Source organism: Callithrix jacchus, chromosome 8 (genome assembly GCF_049354715.1).
Source record: "Callithrix jacchus isolate 240 chromosome 8, calJac240_pri, whole genome shotgun sequence".
Taxonomy (NCBI): Eukaryota; Metazoa; Chordata; class Mammalia; order Primates; family Cebidae; genus Callithrix; species Callithrix jacchus.
Window position 1 is genome coordinate 4,545,127 of NC_133509.1, and position 19,992 is coordinate 4,565,118.

General features: G+C 49.0%; 1 protein-coding gene across 1 annotated transcript in view; it reads left to right on the forward strand.

The window, feature by feature from the left end:
- Positions 1–19,615, forward strand: part of LIPC (lipase C, hepatic type) — a 171,906-nt gene extending 152,291 nt beyond the window's left edge. The window contains exons 8-10 of the mRNA XM_035258704.3: positions 11,196–11,313; positions 14,451–14,669; positions 18,019–19,615. Of these exons, the coding sequence (XP_035114595.2) occupies positions 11,196–11,313; positions 14,451–14,669; positions 18,019–18,130 (449 nt within the window). The 3' untranslated portion in view covers positions 18,131–19,615. The remainder of the gene's footprint in view (positions 1–11,195; positions 11,314–14,450; positions 14,670–18,018) is intronic.
- Positions 19,616–19,992: the final 377 nt, after the last annotated feature.

A 19,992-nucleotide genomic window follows, 5' to 3' on the forward strand; every position in this document is an offset into this window, starting at 1 on the left:
ATCAGAGAGCACAGAAATAAAACCTTTCCACCGCTGCGGAGAGTTCTATTGACGGTGCTGGGATGGAGGCTTTAATCTAGGCCACCGCAGCCACCCCACACCCCGCCCGGCACGGCTGCGATCATCGCTGACTTGGGCCCCCAAAGCCTATTTCGCCAGCCACCTCCAGCATTTTGATGAATACATATTACACTCTTGGAACAGCAGACTTGCCCAACCCCGGCCTACAGAGAAACCGCAATCCCTATTTTTCAAAAACATCTCATTGTACTATATATTTTAGTTCAGGGTCTGGTGGGGCAAGATAAACAGCGCGTCCTGACTGTAGTTTCACAAAGGATGACTAACTTGGCCCGGATTCCTCTGGCTCCCAAGATATTTCGACAAAACCATCAAAGGATCTATTTTCTACAACCGTACCCAGCACTCGGGTAAACACTGCGAGAGAAGAGCAGTGGCAGGAGAGGACTGGGAAACAGTCGCCGAGTGAAATGAGGCAATTTATCGCCCACGTGCGTTCTCACTCTCTCACGAGGAACCTTTACCAGTTTGGGAGCCTGTTTTTAAGGGAGGGGAGGGAAACTGATCTGTGCGGAGTGAATCCTGTTTCTCCAGAGCCTCATCTGGTTTCCTCCTCAGAGCAGTCAGATGAGGTAAGGGGGTGGGGAGAGAAGGGGAACTCGGGGAGCGCTGCGCCAGGCACTGGGCTGGATGTGTTGTACGCGTTAGCCCATTTCCCATTTGAGCCTCACGGCAACCTCGAGACATACACAGAGAGACACCATCAGGGCAAAGTCAGGTAATTTGTGAGCAGGAAGCACCGCATTGGGTCCCAGCTGGCCCAGATTCTGCAGCCTTTTTTCCTTTCACTGCACTCGGCCTCCTCGGGCGTAGGACCAAGGCCACTCCACTGAGTGCCACTCCCTCCGGTGGCATTCCAGCTGCATGTCCCTGCCTCCCCATCTCTGCCCTCCTCCCACACTCCCTCTTTCAGCTCTCCTGCGCTCTGCTGTCCTCCCCATGCTGCAACTCCCCCTACTCTAGGCTCTCCAGGCTGGGGGTGAGGGTCACTTGCTTCTGCTGATGGCTGCAGCCCTGAGAGCTCCCTTTCCATCCTGCTGGTCGGCGACAGGACGAGCCAAGCTGTGACTCGGGAGGTCTGTCTGTTTTTGGCTTTTCTCAGCTACTTCTTTGGAAGGTTTCTACTGACTTCAGGGAGAGTTCCAGAAGAAACGGGGTGTCACAGACAGCACAGGCTTGGGGTTGGGATAAGGAGTGTCAAGATGGCCTTGCTGCCAACCACTTATGTGACCTTGACCTAATAACAAAACTGAGCCGGGCGCAGTGGCTCATGCCTGTAATCCCAGCACTTCGGGAGGCCGAGGCGGGTGGATCACTAGATCAAGAGATCAAGACCATCCTGGTCAACATGGTGAAACCCCGTCTCTACTAAAAATACAAAAAATTAGCTGGGCATGGTGGCGCGTGCCTGTAGTCCCAGCTACTCAGGAGGCTGAGGCAGGAGAATTGCCTGAACCCAGGAGGCGGAGGTTGCGGTGAGCCGAGATCGCGCCATTGTACTCCAGCCTTGGTAACAAGAGCGAAACTCCGTCTCAAAAAAAAAAAAAGAAAACCAAAACCGATGTAAGCAGCAAGGAGGGCATGTGGACAGACACGGGGATGAATCACTGGCCTGGGGCCTGCAGATGGGTCTCAAAACCTGGCCGGGTCAGTTCAGGGTGGAGGAAGGAAGCAGGTAGCACCCAGTTCACACCTTCTGGAAGACGGGCCTTTTTTCATCACCATCTTGTCACATTCTTACAGCAACATTACAAGAGAGTTTTAATCCACATTCACAGAAGAGGAAATTGAGCCCCAGAGAAGCTATGTGCTCTCAAAATCACAAGGTGGCATATGGCAGAAAGGACTCAAATCCCGGACTCTGTCTGTCCGTTGAGGACCCTTATTATCCCCACAGCACAAAGAGCTGCCTACAGGATGCCAGTCAGCACAATAGTCTTCACACAAACACACACACACACAAACTCCCCCATCTCCACAGCTCACGGGCAGCAACAGATCCCCCACAGAATGGGGGTAGGCATTGGCCAGGCACGGTGGCTCACACCTGGAGTCCCAACACTTTGGGAGGCCAAGGAGGGAGGGTCACTTGAGCCCAGGCGCTCAAGATCAGCTTAGACAACAAAGCAAGACCCCATCTGTGCAAAAGAATTAAAAATTAGCCAGGTGCATTTGGTGCCTGTCTGTAGTGGCAGCTACTTGGGAGGCTGCGGGAGGACTGCTTAGACCAGAAGGTCAAGGCTGCAGTGAGCCATGACGACAGAGTGAGACCCTGTGTCAAAAAAAAATCAATGTACTTTAACAAAAAGGGGCAAGCATCCAGTCTCGTAACAACAGGAGATCGCATAAATGGGGCCGCACCGTGAAGCCGGAGTGTGGCCATGAACATCCTCACACACACCGGTGTTACATGTAAAGGCTCACGCAGTCACGTTCCCTTTGGCTTCTTCACGGCGCCTACTCTGAGTTCGTTCATGTTCATTCAGCCTTGCCGGCACCGGCCGCCTTGTTGGCACAGCAGCCCCTGGGCAACAGCGTCCTGGTCCCTCAGTCCTGTGATCTTCAGCTTCCCTCGGAGTTAAGAGGCATTTCAGGTCTCGGAACGAGCCCCCCGGGCTTGGGAGAAAACACAAGAGGTCTCATTCCTCCCACCTCCATGAGAGAAATCCATACACTGAGGGGGAAAAAAGCCCTCTCTCATGTTTGCGAAGAGAGTCTATCTCCCAGAGCCAACATCTAATGATTCAGAGTCATTGTTTCTGGGAGGAAAAACGTAGAAAGAAATACATTCTCTTTTCACAAATTCCATACCTGATCTTGTGAAAGGAAATGTAAATTTTTCTGTTATGAATGGCACCAGCAGGTTCCACACAGGGTTACAATCCGGGATGTTTCCTAGTGAGGAGACTCTCCGGAGGCCTCAGATTTCAGCTCTTGATGGAGTTTGCCTGGTCACATCTGAGGTCAATGGACTATTTCATGCTTTTCATCTTTAAGACCTGAAATAATTTATCCTGCCAGAACTCAGGAGTATGTTGTACTGGTCTCTTTCCAGCCACAGGATCAAAAACATTGTCCCCAAATCATTTTTTAACATCCGTATTAAACATGTCGTCAGGTACAGGGAGCAAAATCCCTCCGACTCTTCCCTTAATCTTTGTAACAGCATGGTTGCACTGGGGGTGGCAGGGTGGAATGCCAGGCACATTAGCCTTTCTTTTGAAGAAAAATGCTTACGAAAATCCAAATAAGAGTAAATAATTAGGGCTGGGTGCAGTGACTCACCCCTGTAATTTCAGCACTTTGGGAGGCCGAGGCAGGAAGATTGTGTAGACCTGGTCTCTATGAAGAAGAGGAAGAAGAAGAAAGAGAAAGAAGGAAGGAAGGGGGGGGAGGAGGGGGGGGAGGGGGGGAGGAGGGGGAGGAGGGGGGAAGGAGGAGGGGGGGAGGAGGAGGAGAGGAGGAGGAGGAGAGGAGAAGGAAGAGGAGGAGGAGGAGAGGAGAAGAGGAGGAGAGGAGGAGGAGGAGAGGAGGAGGAAGAGGAGGAGGAGAGGAGGAGGAGAGGAGGAGGAGAGGAGGAGGAAGAGGAGGAGGAGAGGAGGAGGAAGAGGAGGAGGAGAGGAGAAGGAAGAGGAGGAGGAGGAGAGGAGAAGGAAGAGGAGGAGGAGGAGAGGAGAAGAGGAGGAGAGGAGGAGGAGGAGAGGAGGAGGAAGAGGAGGAGGAGAGGAGGAGGAGAGGAGGAGGAGAGGAGGAGGAAGAGGAGGAGGAGAGGAGGAGGAAGAGGAGGAGGAAGAGGAGGAGGAAGAGGAGGAGGAAGAGGAGGAGGAAGAAGAGGAGGAGAGGAGGAGAGGAGGAGGAGGAGAGGAGGAGGAAGAGGAGGAGGAGAGGAGGAGGAAGAGGAGGAGGAAGAGGAGGAGGAGAGGAGGAGGAAGAGGAGGAGGAGAGGAGGAGGAGAGGAGGAGGAAGAGGAGGAGGAGAGGAGGAGGAAGAGGAGGAGGAGAGGAGGAGGAAGAGGAGGGAAGGAGGAGGAGGAGAGGAGGAGGAAGAGGAGGGAAGGAGGAGGAGGAGAGGAGGAGGAGGAAGAGGAGGAGGAGGAGAGGAGAAGAGGAGGAGAGGAGGAGGAAGAGGAGGAGGAGAGGAGGAGGAAGAGGAGGAGGAGAGGAGAAGAGGAGGAGAGGAGGAGGAGGAGAGGAGGAGGAAGAGGAGAGGAGAAGAGGAGGAGAGGAGGAGGAGGAGAGGAGGAGGAAGAGGAGGAGGAGAGGAGAAGAGGAGGAGAGGAGGAGGAGGAGAGGAGGAGGAAGAGGAGGAGGAGAGGAGAAGAGGAGGAGAGGAGGAGGAGGAGAGGAGGAGGAAGAGGAGGAGGAAGAGGAGGAGGAGGAAGAGGAGGAGGAGAGGAGGAGGAAGAGGAGGAGGAGAGGAGGAGGAAGAGGAGGAGGAGAGGAGGAGGAAGAGGAGGAGGAGAGGAGGAGGAGCGGAGGAGGAAGAGGAGGAGGAAGAGGAGGAGGAAGAGGAGGAGGAAGAGGAGGGAAGGAGGAGGAGGAGAGGAGGAGGAAGAGGAGGAGGAGGAAGAGGAGGAGGAGGAGAGGAGAAGAGGAGGAGAGGAGGAGGAAGAGGAGGAGGAGAGGAGGAGGAAGAGGAGGAGGAGAGGAGAAGAGGAGGAGAGGAGGAGGAGGAGAGGAGGAGGAAGAGGAGGAGGAAGAGGAGGAGGAGGAAGAGGAGAAGAGGAGGAGAGGAGGAGGAGGAGAGGAGGAGGAAGAGGAGGAGGAGGAGAGGAGAAGAGGAGGAGAGGAGGAGGAGGAGAGGAGGAGGAAGAGGAGGAGGAGAGGAGAAGAGGAGGAGAGGAGGAGGAGGAGAGGAGGAGGAAGAGGAGGAGGAGAGGAGAAGAGGAGGAGAGGAGGAGGAGGAGAGGAGGAGGAAGAGGAGGAGGAAGAGGAGGAGGAGGAAGAGGAGGAGGAGAGGAGGAGGAAGAGGAGGAGGAGAGGAGGAGGAAGAGGAGGAGGAGAGGAGGAGGAAGAGGAGGAGGAGAGGAGGAGGAGCGGAGGAGGAAGAGGAGGAGGAAGAGGAGGAGGAAGAGGAGGAGGAAGAGGAGGAGGAGGAGAGGAGGAGGAGGAAAAGAGGAAGAGGAAGAGAAGGAGGGAAAAGGAGAAGGAGGAGTATGAGGGAGAAGGAAGAAGGAGAAGAAGAAGAAGAAGAGGAGGAGGAGGAGGAGGAGGAAAAGGAAGAGGAGGAGAAGGAGGGAAAAGGAGAAGGAAGAAGGAAGAAGAAGAGGAGGAGGGGAGGAGGAGGAGGAAATAATAACTGGTTCTCTGCATGAAAGACCTTTGTATATTTAAAGTTAATTTCATTTCAAGGTTTCTCCAAAAAAGTACAGTCAGGCAAGATTCCCTCTGCAGACATGGAGTTTCTCAGGAGGGCTCCTGCAAAGTCAGACATCTCCCTCCATAGCCTCAGAAAGCAGGCTGGCTCCTCGCAGCCCACACCTTGGCAGGTTCCGCCCTCCCGCAGAGGCGCTACTCTAGACACACGTGTTGCGGAGACAGGCAGTTCTCACTCAGGACATGCAAGCTGAAGCGGCCTTTGCATCCTCTACAGCTGACTCCTGAGTTTTACACAAGCACCTTCTAAAATCGTGGAACCATCGCATCTCGAAGGCAGAAATCAATCTCCTCCTACTCACAATTTAAGAAAAAAGGGAAGAAAAATGGCATCTCCAAGACAAGGGCATGAAATATTTTTCTGGGCTCAGGGGCCAGACGTTTAGGGGACAGGAGAGAGGACTCTGTGGCAGTGACAGCCCAGGATGGGTGTCACGGGGTCAGAGCTGGCAGGCACTTTCTCTTGGTGGCTTCACTGGAAGCAGGTGTTGACCACAACTTTTCTTCCAGGGCTGTTGGCCATTTGCTTTCAAGGGACAGACTCAGTTTGCTGAACCAAAGCACGAGGAGATACAGAAAGGGTCTTTTGCAATTAGACACACCTGGCCTGGACCAGTTGAAGAAAGCAAGTAGGCCTCCTTACAAAGGGGTGGCAGTATTAAGGAAACCAACAAGGGCTGGGGCTGCACCCTGCCTCTAACAGCAGGATGGATGGAGCCAGGGAAGGGACTCGCCGTGGGAGAGCAAGAGCCGTGGAGGAGGGGCTGCTGCTAACTGTGGAAGGGCAGAGGCTGCACAGTCAGGCTCCAGAGCACCAGGGAGCAGAGGGATGATGCCCTGGCCTCTCTCTCCTCTGCCCTCATCTCCTACTAGTGCTTCTCCCTCCAGTGGTCACATCCAACCAGAAACCAATCGACAAAGGAGCCTGGCAGATGCAGCCTAAGGGATCCCATGCTGGGGCTCAGAGCTGAGCAATGGAGGGCAGAGTGGATGAGGGCAGCAGGGGTAGAGGGAGTAGACGGACAGCACGCAGCAGGTGAACATTGTGAAGTCTGTTACGAGGACAAAATGATGTGTGTAACCGTTAGTACGTAGCTTGATGTAGGATCTCAACAAATGGAAGCTGTTTTCTCATTCTTGGTCTCTTTAATGCACTTCTGTGTCCATCTTGTTCCTGACTCAATAAGCCTGTTAAGTCTCCCTGGACGCCTAGTGTGCGCTGTGCCCCTGTGGAGATACAAGCAGTAGCGTGGCTCTGCGACTGCCTTTGGGGACATAGGACATGGGCATAGATGCCCGTGAGACATAGCAGAGGCCTAGAGGACCTCAGCTTCTCATTCTTTTTTATTTTTTTCTTTTTTTTTTTGAGACGGAGTCTCGTTCTATCACCAGGCTGGAGTGCAGTGGTGTGATCCCGGCTCACTGCAACTTCCGTTTTCTGGTTTCAAGCAATTCTCCTGCACCAGCCTCCTGAGTAGCTGGGATTACAGGCAAGCACCACCATGCCTGGCTAATTTTTTGTATTTTTAGTAGAGACGGGGTTTCACCATGTTGGCCAGGATGGTCTCCATCTCTTGACCTCATGATCCACCTGCCTCGGCCTCACAAAGTGCTGGGATTACAGGTGTGAGCCACGGCACTGGACTTTTTTCTTTTTCAATGCTTGTAAAAGCTCTTTCTTTTTCCAGCTGGATTCAAATTAGAATACACGTTTACTACAGAACACGTGAAACCTGCAGAACATAAAGAAGAGAATGATGTCCCAGCACTTTCGGAGGCCGAGGCGGGTGGATCACGAGGTCAAGAGATCGAGACCATCCTGGTCAACAAGGTGAAACCTCGTCTCTACTAAAAATACAAAAAATTAGCTGGGCATGGTGGCGCATGCCTGTAATCCCAGCTACTCAGGAGGCTGAGGCAGGAGAATTGCCTGAACCCAGGAGGCGGAGGTTGCGGTGAGCCGGGATCGCGTCATTGCACTCCAGCCCGGGTAACGAGCGAAACTCCGTCTCAAAAAAAAAAAAAAAAAGAAAGAAAGAAAAGAAGAGAATGACGTTACCACTGTGCCCTCTCTGGAGATAAGCACTGTTAATATTTTTGTGAATTCCCGACCTCTGCGTATTCCCTTCTGCAGTGTTGGCCTCACACTAGACAATTTCATAACCTGTGGTTTTTTGTCGTTGTTGTTTTCTTTTTCACTTCTTTCATAAGCATTGAAATCGTTCCAAAAATAGCCTTTAATGGCTCCGTAAGAGTAAATCACACGTTTGGGACGATGAACTGAAAATCAGCAGACTAACCTCTAATTGCAGCTTCGTCAGTTATTAGCCACGTGACAACAAGAAGTTACTTTTTCGGAGCCTCGGCTTCTGTCTTTGTAGAAGGACGTGGGCGGGAAGACAAAGCGGGCATCTTGTGCGGTTGTTGTAAGGAGAGACGGGACAATTATGCGAAGCTATTAGCGCGGTGTCTGGGACACAGTAAAGAATATCATAATTGCTGTTATTAGTTCATAGCCGTCCTTCCATTACTGAATATTTCAGGTGTTTTCAGTGTATTTTTAAACAAATGTTAGGACATTTTTTGACTTAAATCTCTTTCCAGTGAAACCCCGTCTCTACTCAAAATGCGAAAAATTAGCTGGGCATGGTGGTGCGTGCCTGTAATCCCAGCTACTCAGGAGGCTGAGGCAGGAGAATGGCCTGAACCCAGGAGGCGGAGGTTGTGGCGAGCCGAGATCGTGCCATTGCACTCCAGCCTGGGTAACAAGAATGAAACTCCATCTCAAAAATGATAATAATAATAATAATCTCTTTCCACAATTCAGCTTTTTCCTTAGAGTATATACAGCTAGTGGTCCTGGGAATAAACACGTGTAAGTTCAAGTTCTGGAGTCAGGCTGCGTGAGCTGACGTCTCAGCCATACACGACTTACTTGTCTGTGATCCCACAAAAGTCACTTAACTGCTCTGTGCTTCAGGCTCCTCTTCTTTAAAATGAGATAATCATAGTATCATTTGTTGGCGGGTTAAGTGAGATGACAGATGGAAAGTGCCTCGTGCATGCTGCCAATTACATGCTTTTACCTGCATGGAGCGCTAGGCTGAACACACAGTAGGCGGCCAATTAATACATATCATCTGAAACTGAATGAAGACCGGTCACTAGGAGTGTTCCTTGAGTTCTCTGGAAGATGTCCTGCCTCCTCATAAGCAGGTTAACCCAAGGCCAGTCCTTCCACATCTTACCCGCTTCCACCCTTTGGGAAGAACCTTTGGCAACTTCTTTCTTTGGAAACTGCCTTTGGAAAGCACCTTCCTTTCTGTCTCATTTTGACTTACAATACTGTTTGCCTGTTACGGTTTCCTTGACAAACTCCTAGATAGTGTAAGACCTCTCCAGAGGCTTCTGGGATGACAGGCTAAGTCCGTTTCTCCATTGGTGCCACCCAGGAGTCTAGGGACCCTTCCCGGGACTCATGCCGATAGCTCTTTCCTTCCTTTTCCACCCACAGCCTCTTGTGGTCTTGAGAGCTTCAGGTTACTTTATTCCAGGCTTAGGATTTGAGCACCTATTGTATGACAGCACAGGTCCTCAACACCTGGCCACGAAGTGTGGCCCATTAGGAACTGGGCCACATAGCCAGAGTTAAGTGGCCAGTGAGGAAGTATTATCACCTGAGCTCTGCCTCCTGCGAGAGCAGTGTGGGCGGAAGATTCTCACAGGAGCGTAAAAAGCCTATTGTGAACTGTACATGACAGGGATCTAGGTTGCATGCTCCTTATGAAAAGCTGATGCCTGACGATCTGAGGTGGAAGAGTTTCATCCCGAAACCATCACCCCTACCCCCACACCGGTCCGTGGAAAAACTGTCTTCAACAAAACCCAACCCTGGTGCCAAAAAGGTTGGGGACTGCTGATGTGTAGGGCAGTATCGTAAGTACCAGATACTACCTGAGCCAGCTCTTACCTCAGTATTCAACTCTTGTTGTGAACGTAAACAAACATTTAGTGCTTCAGAGATAAACCCAAGAGATATCCCCACTCACGTGAGTAAATTAAGCATGAAATTCAAATGGGAAGATTAGTTTATGCCAATTAATTACACAATAGGATTGCATTTCAACATGCTGGATAAAAGGGAGGGATGGTCAACTGGTAGTGACCATGATCTAATTTTCAAATATTCTCTTCCAACAAAGCTCGAAACCCAGGTCTAGAATCCTCATGGGTGATTTCCATCTAGATGTTCATGCACATTGTGATATGTCACTCCCAAACAAACCATCAGTTCATTCATCCCACGAAAGTTTATTAAGCACCTACTGTGTGCAAGGCACTGTTAGGATTCGTGGATTAATCAAAACAGGAAAGGCAAATACACAGCGAGGATTCCATAAACCCCTTATCCTTTGCCCAAGGGAGATACTCATCTTGCCGCAAGCCTGGACGTGGCCTCAGAATCCAACTCAACACAGGGCTCCAGGCAGTTATTATCAATCAAATGGAATCGACATGCCAATTAAACCTGTTTGCAATCTTGGAGCTACAGAGAATATGGATACAGAAGAACCCAGGAGGTCAAGGCTGCAGTGAGCTGAGACTGTGCCACTGCACTCCAGCCTGAGTGACAGAGAGAGACCCTGTTTCAACCACGCCCACCCCAAAACTAAAACAAAAACCCACCCTGGTCTGGAAGTTGGACGCTGTATCCAACCCTGGGGAACCCACTGGGGAGAATACGGAGACAAAAGAAAGAAGCCCAAGCAGCATCGGTCGTCTCGAAATGAGGCAGGAGAATTTTCCAAACAGCTCCATAGCTCTGCAACCACACAAGCTAAGCCAACACCGCCTAGGGTGAGGGACGCTAAGGGCACACAGGCTGCTATTTGACCTTGAGGAAGTCACTGGCATCTAGGTGAGCTCCAGTTTTCCTATTTATAAAACGGGAGTGATGATAACTGTGCCTGCGTCACAGGGCTGTGGTAAGTAAATGCAATGCGTTCCATAATGCAGTGGAGTTAGCATGTAATGACGCAGTGTGTCTACCAATGTCTGTCCGACAGCAAGCCATTTGCTTTCAACAACTAAATGTAGAATTTATTAGGTAAAGAAGAATAAAAAAAAAATTATCTGTTTCCAACCAACCCATCAGTAGGAGGGCATTCTGGACATTTGATAAAACAGAAAGTTTTTAGGCCCAAGTTCTACAACTGAAGGTATCTTATTTCCATAAGGAAATGTGCTCATTAAACCTTACAGAGCTTGTTTCCAGGAACTGCCACAAGGGCGTATGTTGCTCTACCCCACCCTGAAACAGGCCCCATCAGACAGAGGCAATAGTGTAAGATGGCAGTGTATCTCTCTTGCCTGGTCAAATGCCCCAAAGGCATATATTCTTTGACTTATGAAAGGAGACCCTTGCCAAACACACAAAATATTACAACAGAACTCGCATCTAGAAATCAGTGACAGTGTCAGACATCCTATGCTCCTATTCTGCCTTTTTTTGTTGGCAAATATTTATCATAATTACATTACAAACACAATATAAGTCCTATGCAAACATCTAGGAAATATAGAGGAGATAAACCACTATTTAGGAGCCAAAAAAATGTTAACATTTTAATATCTAGGTATCCAAACTTTTCCCGCTAGATGTTTAAATTTTAAGAAATAAGAGATTTTTAAATTTAAAATCTCTGCTTAACTTCTCTCTTTCTCTCTCCCTCTCTCTAGTTTATCATTACAACTTCAAGATCCAATTCATCAACCAACGTGAGAAGCCAACAGAAACCATTTTCACCATGTCCCTACTCGGAACGAAAGAGAAAATGCAGAAAATTCCCATCACTCTGTGAGTAGGAGGTGTAGCCCCCCCAGGGTGAGGACACGCTTATTTTTCTCGTCGAGTATAAATGGACTCTGTAATTTTCAAGGATCAGGCCAGCCACGGCTACTTTATTCCAGATGTAAACCAAAGAGCATCTGAGACAAGTCTCAATGTATTTAGCAGTTAATTTTGCCAAGGATAAGGACATACCAGTGACACAGCCTCAGGAGGTCCTAATGGCCTGTATCCAGGGTGGTCAGGCTATGGCTCGGTTTTATACATTTTAGGAAGACATAAGACATCAATCAGTACTCGTAAGATGTACACTGGTTCGGTCCAGAAAGGTGGTTTGGGGATGGGAGTGCGGGGGAACTTCCAGGTCCTGGGTACGTTCAAAGATTTTCTGATTGGCATTGGTTGAATGAGCTTATCCAAAGATCTAGAATCAATAGAAGGGAGTGTCTGATTAAGATAAGGGCTTGTGGAGACCAAGGTTCTTTTTTTTTTTTTTTTTTGAGACGGAGTTTCGCTCTTGTTACCCAGGCTGGAGTGCAATGGGGCAATCTCAGCTCACTGCAACCTCCGCCTCCTGGGTTCAGGCCATTCTCCTGCCTCAGCCTCCTCAGTAGCTGGGATTACAGGCACCCGCCACCATGCCCAGCTAATTTTTTGTATTTTCACTAGAGACAGGGTTTCACCATGTTGACCAGGATGGTCTCGATCTCTTGACCTCGTGATCCACCCGCCTCACCCTCCCAAAGTGCTGGGATTACAGGCGTGAGCCACCGCGCCTGGTCCCAAGGTTCTTATTACTCAGATGGAGCCGGCTTCAGAGAGAATTGATTGTAAATGTTTCTTAACAGACTTAAAAAGGTCCCAGACTTATTTAGTTCTCTCCCGGATCCGTGAAAAGACCAGGAAAGGGAAGGTTGTTCTCTACAGAATGTGGGTTTTCTCCCCAAGGGACAGCTGTTCAGGGTCCTTTCAAAATATGTCAAGGAAACATTTTTTAGGTTAAAATAGTTTAATTTTTTTCAGGGCCTGTTGTCTGTCAGGCTGGAATTTGGTGTCTTATTGCTACAAAAAGTCTGGTTCATCAGTCTTAAACTCTGTGTTTTAATGTTAATGCTGGTCAGTTGCGCCTGAATTTCAACGGGAGGGGACTATAATGAGGGATGTCCCCCCCCACCAATCTCCTCTTCTCATCATGGCCTGAACTGGTTGTTCAAGTTAACTTTGGAATGCCCTTAGCTGAGAGGAGGCGTCCATTAGATGGTTTGGGGGCTTAGAATTTAATTTATAGTTTACACAGGGTTGAGCTTTTGAACAGCAATCATGTACAGGGCACTGTGGTAGGTGCCAGATACCACCTGACCTAGCTCTTACCTAAAGCAGAAAACGCTTGGTCCGCAAATCACCTCTTAGTATTTGGTTCTTCTTGTAAACATAAATAAATATTTGGTGCTTCAGAGACACCCCCTTTGGTAAGCCCAGCTCATCTCACATGGCCAACCTGGTCAGACAGGACATCCACCCATGCCCAGGCACTCACATCCCTCCTCAACCTCTATACAACATAAGTCCTGTATAGATATTTGGGAAACACAGAGAAGGAAGAACAAGATAAACCACCATTTAGGAGCAAAAAAGTGTGGTTAACATTTTGATATCTGTCTATCCTAACTTTTCCCTCCTTTTCCCTCCCACCACCTGCTTAATGTTACACACTGTGGGCTGAGCAGACAGGGAAGCCAGGGGTGGCCCCACCAGGACCTGCAGTGCAGAGGCGAGTGGTAAGGGGCAGAGCATTTGTCCCCAAGAAGTTCCCCAGAGCCTCTCCAGTGAGTTCATGACCCAGAAATGAAAGTTGTGTCTTTTGACTTGGCACAGATTTCCAATTTCAGTCAGCCTGCTCTGCCAGCTCCCCGTCTGTCCTTCACCCTGTTACCCACCTGCTCACTCTGAGGCTTCCCGGCCTCTCTGGCCTCTCAGCCTTCAGCATGGACTCTCCCTGGGAAGTGACACTAGCCCCTCACCCACTCAGGTATGGTCCTAAGCTTCTCGAAGATTGCCCCCAGCTTGGGATCTCTGATCATCACACTGATTCAGTCATTCAGGAGGCGTTTGCTGGTGCTCTGCCCAACACCCACCTAAGGATACAGAGGACCCTAGCATCTGGAGGCTCACAGCCTGGCAGGGCAGGGGATTCCTAAACAGTTCTTCACAGCACACTCAGGAAGAGCTATGCCAAGCCACACCAGGGACCCCTCCATCCAGCTGCCCTTCCCTAAATCCAGTGCTGCCTCTGCACTGCCGAAAATCTCACCTAGGAGATGGTTCTCAGTAGTGGAAAGGGCATCTCACCACTCTGTCAATGTTGGGATATTTCAGCGTCTTGGAGACGAGTGAGTAAGCTGATAATGATACCTCAGAGTCTGCATTTAAATCTTGCTCTAAATCGACGCATCCTTTTTACGTGTGGTTTTTCTATTACAGTTATACTTCACTGTTTTAACATTGATTTCTACTTATATGGGGGGAGGAGCATTACTCGGGAGAGAGGCAGACTGTGTTAACCCTACCGAAAGCTCAACTGTCCAGACGCCATTGCCAAAGCCCCCCCGTCTCCACAGGGGCTTCTTCCTAGAATCGAAGCTGAGGTGGGTGGATCACGAGGTCGAGAGATCGAGACCATCCTGGTCAACATGGTGAAACCCCGTCTCTACTAAAAATACAAAAATTAGCTGGGCATGGTGGCGCGTGCCTGTAATCCCAGCTACTCAGGAGGCTGAGGCAGGAGAATTGCCTGAACCCAGGAGGCGGAGGTTGCGGTGAGCCGAGATCGCGCCATTGCACTCCAGCCTGGGCAACAAGAGCGAAACTCCGTCTCAAAAAAAAAAAATCGAAGCTAAAGAAAGTTAACTAGATTTGTTATAGCAGGACTTCTCAGAGATTTTTTCCCAATTTTATCATCTGGAAATCCCTTTTTTATCCCGGCATACCTATTGCTAGCTCTAACAATAGTGTATTGAACACCAGTTTGGGAAATGACCAAAAATCCCAAGTCACTCAGGCAGACATAACGCATCCCGAATGTGTGTAAGCATCACTGTGCTGTTACAGCTAAACTGATTGTGTCTGATTTTCTTTGTATATTCAAGGGACAAAGGAGTTGCTAGTAATAAAACGTATTCCTTTCTCATCACGCTGGAAGCGGACATCGGTGAGCTGGTCATGATCAAGTTCCGGTGGGAAAGCAGCGCAGGGTGGGCCAACGTGTGGGACACGGTCCAGACCATCATCCCGTGGGGCCCCAGGCCCCCCGACTCGGGCCTCCTCCTGAAGACGATCAGAGTCAAGGCCGGGGAAACCCAGCAAAGGTGACTGGTGCTTCAGTCTGCTTCTAACATCTGCCAAGCAGCTATTTGGGCCGATTCAGAACAGAATGCTCACGTTCGTCATGTGAACTATTACGCCCTAGCGAGGGAGTGCAGAAGCTTAGAGAGGTGAAGGGACTGTCCCAACTTCACACAGCCGTGGGTGCAGGGACGAGGACTCACACCCCAGTCTCTGGATCCCACACCAGCGTCTCCCCACTGCCCAGGGCTGATGCTACCTGCCCCTGGAGGCTGAGAACCTCCACCCTAGCCCAAGAATTCTCAAGCTTCAGTGCAGGTGAATCACCCTGCGATGTCCGCGCCACCGGTCGGAGGTGCTGTGCTAGACACAACATCTCCTTCTTGTTCTTTGCCCAAATAACCGCTTTTAACAGATCACAATCTCACAAATCCCAATGTTATCTCTCTCTTTCTCTCTGTGGTGGTATCTTTCGAATGTCAGATGCCAAACAATTACTGGGAAGCCTAACACATTTGCAGAATTCCTGCACCAACCTGCATAGCTTCTGATTCCTGGCGGTCTTGAGAAGGGATCCAGGATGTCTGTTGTTGAATAAGAGCATTAAGAGATAAGAAATGCTGCTGCTGTGTTTGATTTAACATATTTAACATCCCCCATGACCCAAAGTCTCCAGGGATAAGAAGGTGTTGGGGTGGGTAGTAGAGAAAGGAGGGAAGAGGCAGGGCACGGGGGCTCACACCTGTAATCCCAGCACTTTGGGAGGCCAAGACAGGCCAGTCACCTGAGGTCAGGAGTTTAAGACCAGCCTGGCCAACACAGTGAAACCAATCCCTACCAAAAAACAAAAATTAGCTGGGTGTGGTGGCTCATGCCTATAATCCCAGCTACTCGGGAGGCTGAGGCAGAAGAATCGCTTGAACCCAGGAGACTGAGGTTGCAGTGAGTGGAGATCACGCCACTGCACTCCAGCCTGGGTGACAGAGAAAGACTCTGTCTCAAAAAGAAGAAAGAAAAAGGAAGGAAGGAAGGAAGGAAGGAAGGAAGGAAGGAAGGAAGGAAGGAGGGAGGGAGGGAGGGAGGGAGGGAGGGAGGGAGGGAGGGAGGGAGGGAGGGAGGGAGGGGAGGGAGTGAGGAAGGGAGAGAGAAAGAGAAAGAAAAAGAAAAAGACGAAAGAAAGAAGGAAAGAAAGAAAGAAAAAGAAAGAAAGAAGGAAAGAAAGAAAGAAAGAGAGAGAGAGAAAAGAAAGAGAGAGAAAGAGAAAAGGCAGATGGTCCAGCACTCCTGAAATCCTCCCAACAGAGCAAGGGCTGCCCAGCGTACCCTGCCACAGTGACTGTGCTTTTCTGCTATCCATGTTCTCCATGGCAGAATTCCGGGCTTCCCCGGGCCCTCCCCTCTCTCCTCCCTGCTCTATTCGGGACGTGGTCTCTCCTCTCCCATCTTCCCTTGTGAACTCCATGTTTCTCTTTGGCTTGTCCTCACAGAGGGGGAAAACAGCAGGCTTCTAATCCTGAACCACCCCCTGGGTTTCACTGCCAGGAGCTGGCCTGTGGCAGATTTATGCCCCCGAGTCCCTTATACAATCACACTGTCAGATTTTATCTCCCTGGCAATTCCTAAGAGCATACTCTGCCTTCTGCCAACAGATCTCCCAACGTGATCCATTCGGGAAGATGAAACTGCTCACTCCTCTTCTGCACTGAGCTCTTCTCACGCGACTCTTTGGCCCATTAGAGCAGTGCCGCTTCTGAGCTCCCACCCTGCCCACACGCTCTTAGCCGGAGGGTAATTCCTCAGTTCGGGTGGCTGCTCACCCTGCCAGTCCCACGTGGCTTGAGCTGAAAGGTTGTCTAAAGCACAGCACTGCCTTCTCCACTGGGGCACACCCATGTGGTACCAAAGAAGAAATGAGGAGAGGGAGGGGCCTGGCGCTTTCAGGGCTCCCACATGTGGTGGGCATTGAACGAGGCGCTCCATGCATCGATCTCATGTGATCTTTGCTGTGATCCTGAAATGGGCAGTATTGGCCATGCAGAGTAGGAACCGGGGCTCACAGAAGTTACACAGCTTGAGGACATGGCTCAGAATTGTCCCAGTCCAGATTTGACTGCAGTTTGTCTGATTAATTACCCATTCGTTGACGGTGTACTGTTTCCAACAATTCCTTCTTCCATTCATTTTGGTTCCATTAATCTGAATGTTCTCAGTCTAATCTAGCAGAGTTGGGGGGCTGGATATTAACATATACATGCATCAAACCCATCCTTAGGGGTACAGGAGGCTGAGGCAGGAGAATCGCATGAATCTCCAGGAGGCGGAAGTTGCAGTGAGACAAGATCTCACCACTGCACTCCAGCCTGAGGGAGTGAGCGAGACTCCACTTCAAAAAAAAAAGGAATGAAGTACTCGGCAGCCCTCCTTCGTTCCCCTCGTGACAGGTCATGAAGGTGTGAGGGTGACTGGTCCTTGACCACATTTGCCTTGACTTTGGGGCCAACTTTTTTAGTTCCTTAACCCTTTCTCCCAAGGCAGCCCTACCTCCCCAGCCTTCCCTCCTTGGACAAGCTCCAGTTTGTCAAGGCTGGTTTTTTTGGGTTTTTTTTGAGATGGAGACTCACTCTTGTCACGCAGGCTGGGGTGCAGTGGTGCGATCTCTGCTCATTGCAACCTCCACCTCCTCCGAACCTTGAATCTTCCAAGTTCAAATGATTCTCCTGCCTCAGCCTCCCAAAGTAGCTGGGATTCCAGGCACATGCCAACACACCTGGCTAATTTTTGTATTTTTAGTAGAGATAGGGTTTCACCGGGTTGGTCAGGCTGGTCTCGAACTCTGACCTCATGATCAGCCCACCTCAGCCTCCCAAAGTGCTGGGACTACAGGCGTGAGCCACCACACCTGGCCCCTTTCATTCTTACAGAACTGAAATCACCCCAGGCAGAACTCCAGGAAGTCTTATACTGATTGCTTTCACTGTCTTGGGTTTTGTTTTTCTCTGATGTTACAAAAATATTTGTGAAGGCCTAGGGAGGTGGATCATGAGGTCAAGAGATCTAGACCATCCTGGCCAATATGGTGAAACCCCGTCTCTACTAAAAATACAAAAATTAGCTGGGCATGGTGGTGCGTGCCTGTAATCCCAGCTACTCGGGAGGCTGAGGCAGGAGAATTGCTTGAACCTGGGAGGTGAGGTTGCGGTGAGCCAAGATCACACCACCACGCTCCAGCCTGGCACCTGGCGACAGATAGAGAATCCATCTCAAAAAAAAAAAGACATTACATAAATTGAGTAGCATTTGATAAAAGACGAAACATTTCAATGAGCTCCACCTAATACTTACTGCTGTGTTTGCTTTCTGTTTTCTATTCAGAATGACATTTTGCCCAGAAAACACAGATGATATACAACTTCGCCCAACCCAGGAGAAACGCTTCGTGAAATGTGAATTAAAGTCTAAAAACTCAAAGCAAAAGATCAGATGAGATTTAATGAAGACCCAGTGTGAAGAATAAATGAATCTTACTCCTATCTGGAATGGCTGCCTTATTTAGAATCCAAGATTACAAAAAGAACCTCACATAAAGTTAAAATAAGATTTAGATTTAAAGGGGATATGTTTCACTCTCACAAGCTGAGCTTTTCAAAACTATGATAGAACTATTTTCCGGTATTAGTACAACTAAAACTTTCCCAATTTTATCTCTAATTAAATATTAATTTATGCAAATCAGTGCAAGCGCAAGAGCTATTTTAGCTCTGTTGTTCTCATTTACAACGTCTTTGATAATTAAGTTTCACACATTTCTTTGCTAGTTTATTCTGACTAGTTTTTGAACCATGCTGGAAAGGTACATTTTTACTAGGTAACTAGTGTTCCAATAAAGCAAATTCTAATTTATCACCGCTAGTTATGTATGCCAAAATACATACCCTTTAAGACAATACAGATCATAAAAGAAAAATTCTAATTATTCTAAGAGTTATAAAATCAGATACTCATTTCACAGAACCAAGCACTTAGAAGTAGAATTCTACTAAAACTGCTAGTGATAACGGTGAAAGCTGGACAGTTGGTCATTTTAATAATGAAATTACAAATTAAGGGGAATGATCCAAGATGGCCGATCGCTAATATCTTGGGATTGCAGCTCTCAGTGAAAGCACAGGGAACTAGAGGACGCCACACTTTCAGACAAATTCAGGTCGCTCACGGAGCAGAAGATCCCCAGTGGAGGAGTCACACAGGTCGCCAGCACGACTCTTGTGGCCGGCGCAGCGGCTTCGCCGGCACCTCGGCGCAGCAGCTCTGGGAGCAGAGTAAACAGGGCCGGTTCCCCTTCTGACGGAGGTTTGGAGCCCGGGGAAGGCAGAGTCGCCCATTACGGAAACAAGAAGGAAGCCAGACAGGAGAATCCCGGGCAGAAAAGCACCATCAGTCTTAACGCCGCCGTTCTGGCCCTGGGAACTAACAACCTGGACGTCCACTCAAGAGACCTAATCTGAAAGTTGGTAATTTCAAAGATGACAGGAGGATAAATTTACAATGATGGGAAGAAACCAGCGTAAAAAAGCTGAGACTACTCAAAGTCAGAACGCCTCTCCCTCTAAAGATGATCACAGTTCCACATCAACAATGGAACAAGGCTTGACGGAGAATGAGCTCATCCCAATGACAGAATCACTCTTCAGGGAATGGATAATAAGAAACTTCTGTGAGTTAAAAGACCATGTTGTAGCCCAACGTAAAGAAACTAGGAACTTTGAAAAAAGGTTTGATGAAATCCTATTGAGAACAGACAACTTAGAGAGGAATATAAGTGAATTAATGGAACTGAAGAATACAATACAGGAACTCCGAGAAGTATGCACAGGTTTAAACACTCGAATTGTTCAAGCAGAAGAAGGGATATCAGAGGTCAAAGTCCAACTTAATGAAAGAAAACAAGAAGACAAGATTAGAGATAAAAGGATAAAAAGGAATGAGCAAAGTCTCCAAGAAATGTGGGACTATGTGAAAAGACCAAATTTACGTTTGATAGGTGTACCTGAATGTGACGGAGAGAATGAATCAAAGCTGGAAAATACCCTTCAGGATATTATTCAGGAAAATTTTCCTAACTAGCAAAGCAGGTCAACATTCAACCCCAGGTAATACAGAGAACACCACAAAGATATTCCTCAAGAAGAGCAACCCCAAGGCATATAATCGTTAGATTCACCAGGGTTGAAACGAAGGAGAAAATACTAAGGGCAGCCAGAGAGAAAGGTCAGGTTACCCACAAAGGCAAGCCCATCAGACTCACAGCAGATCTCTCAGCAGAAACTCTACAAGCCAGAAGAGAGT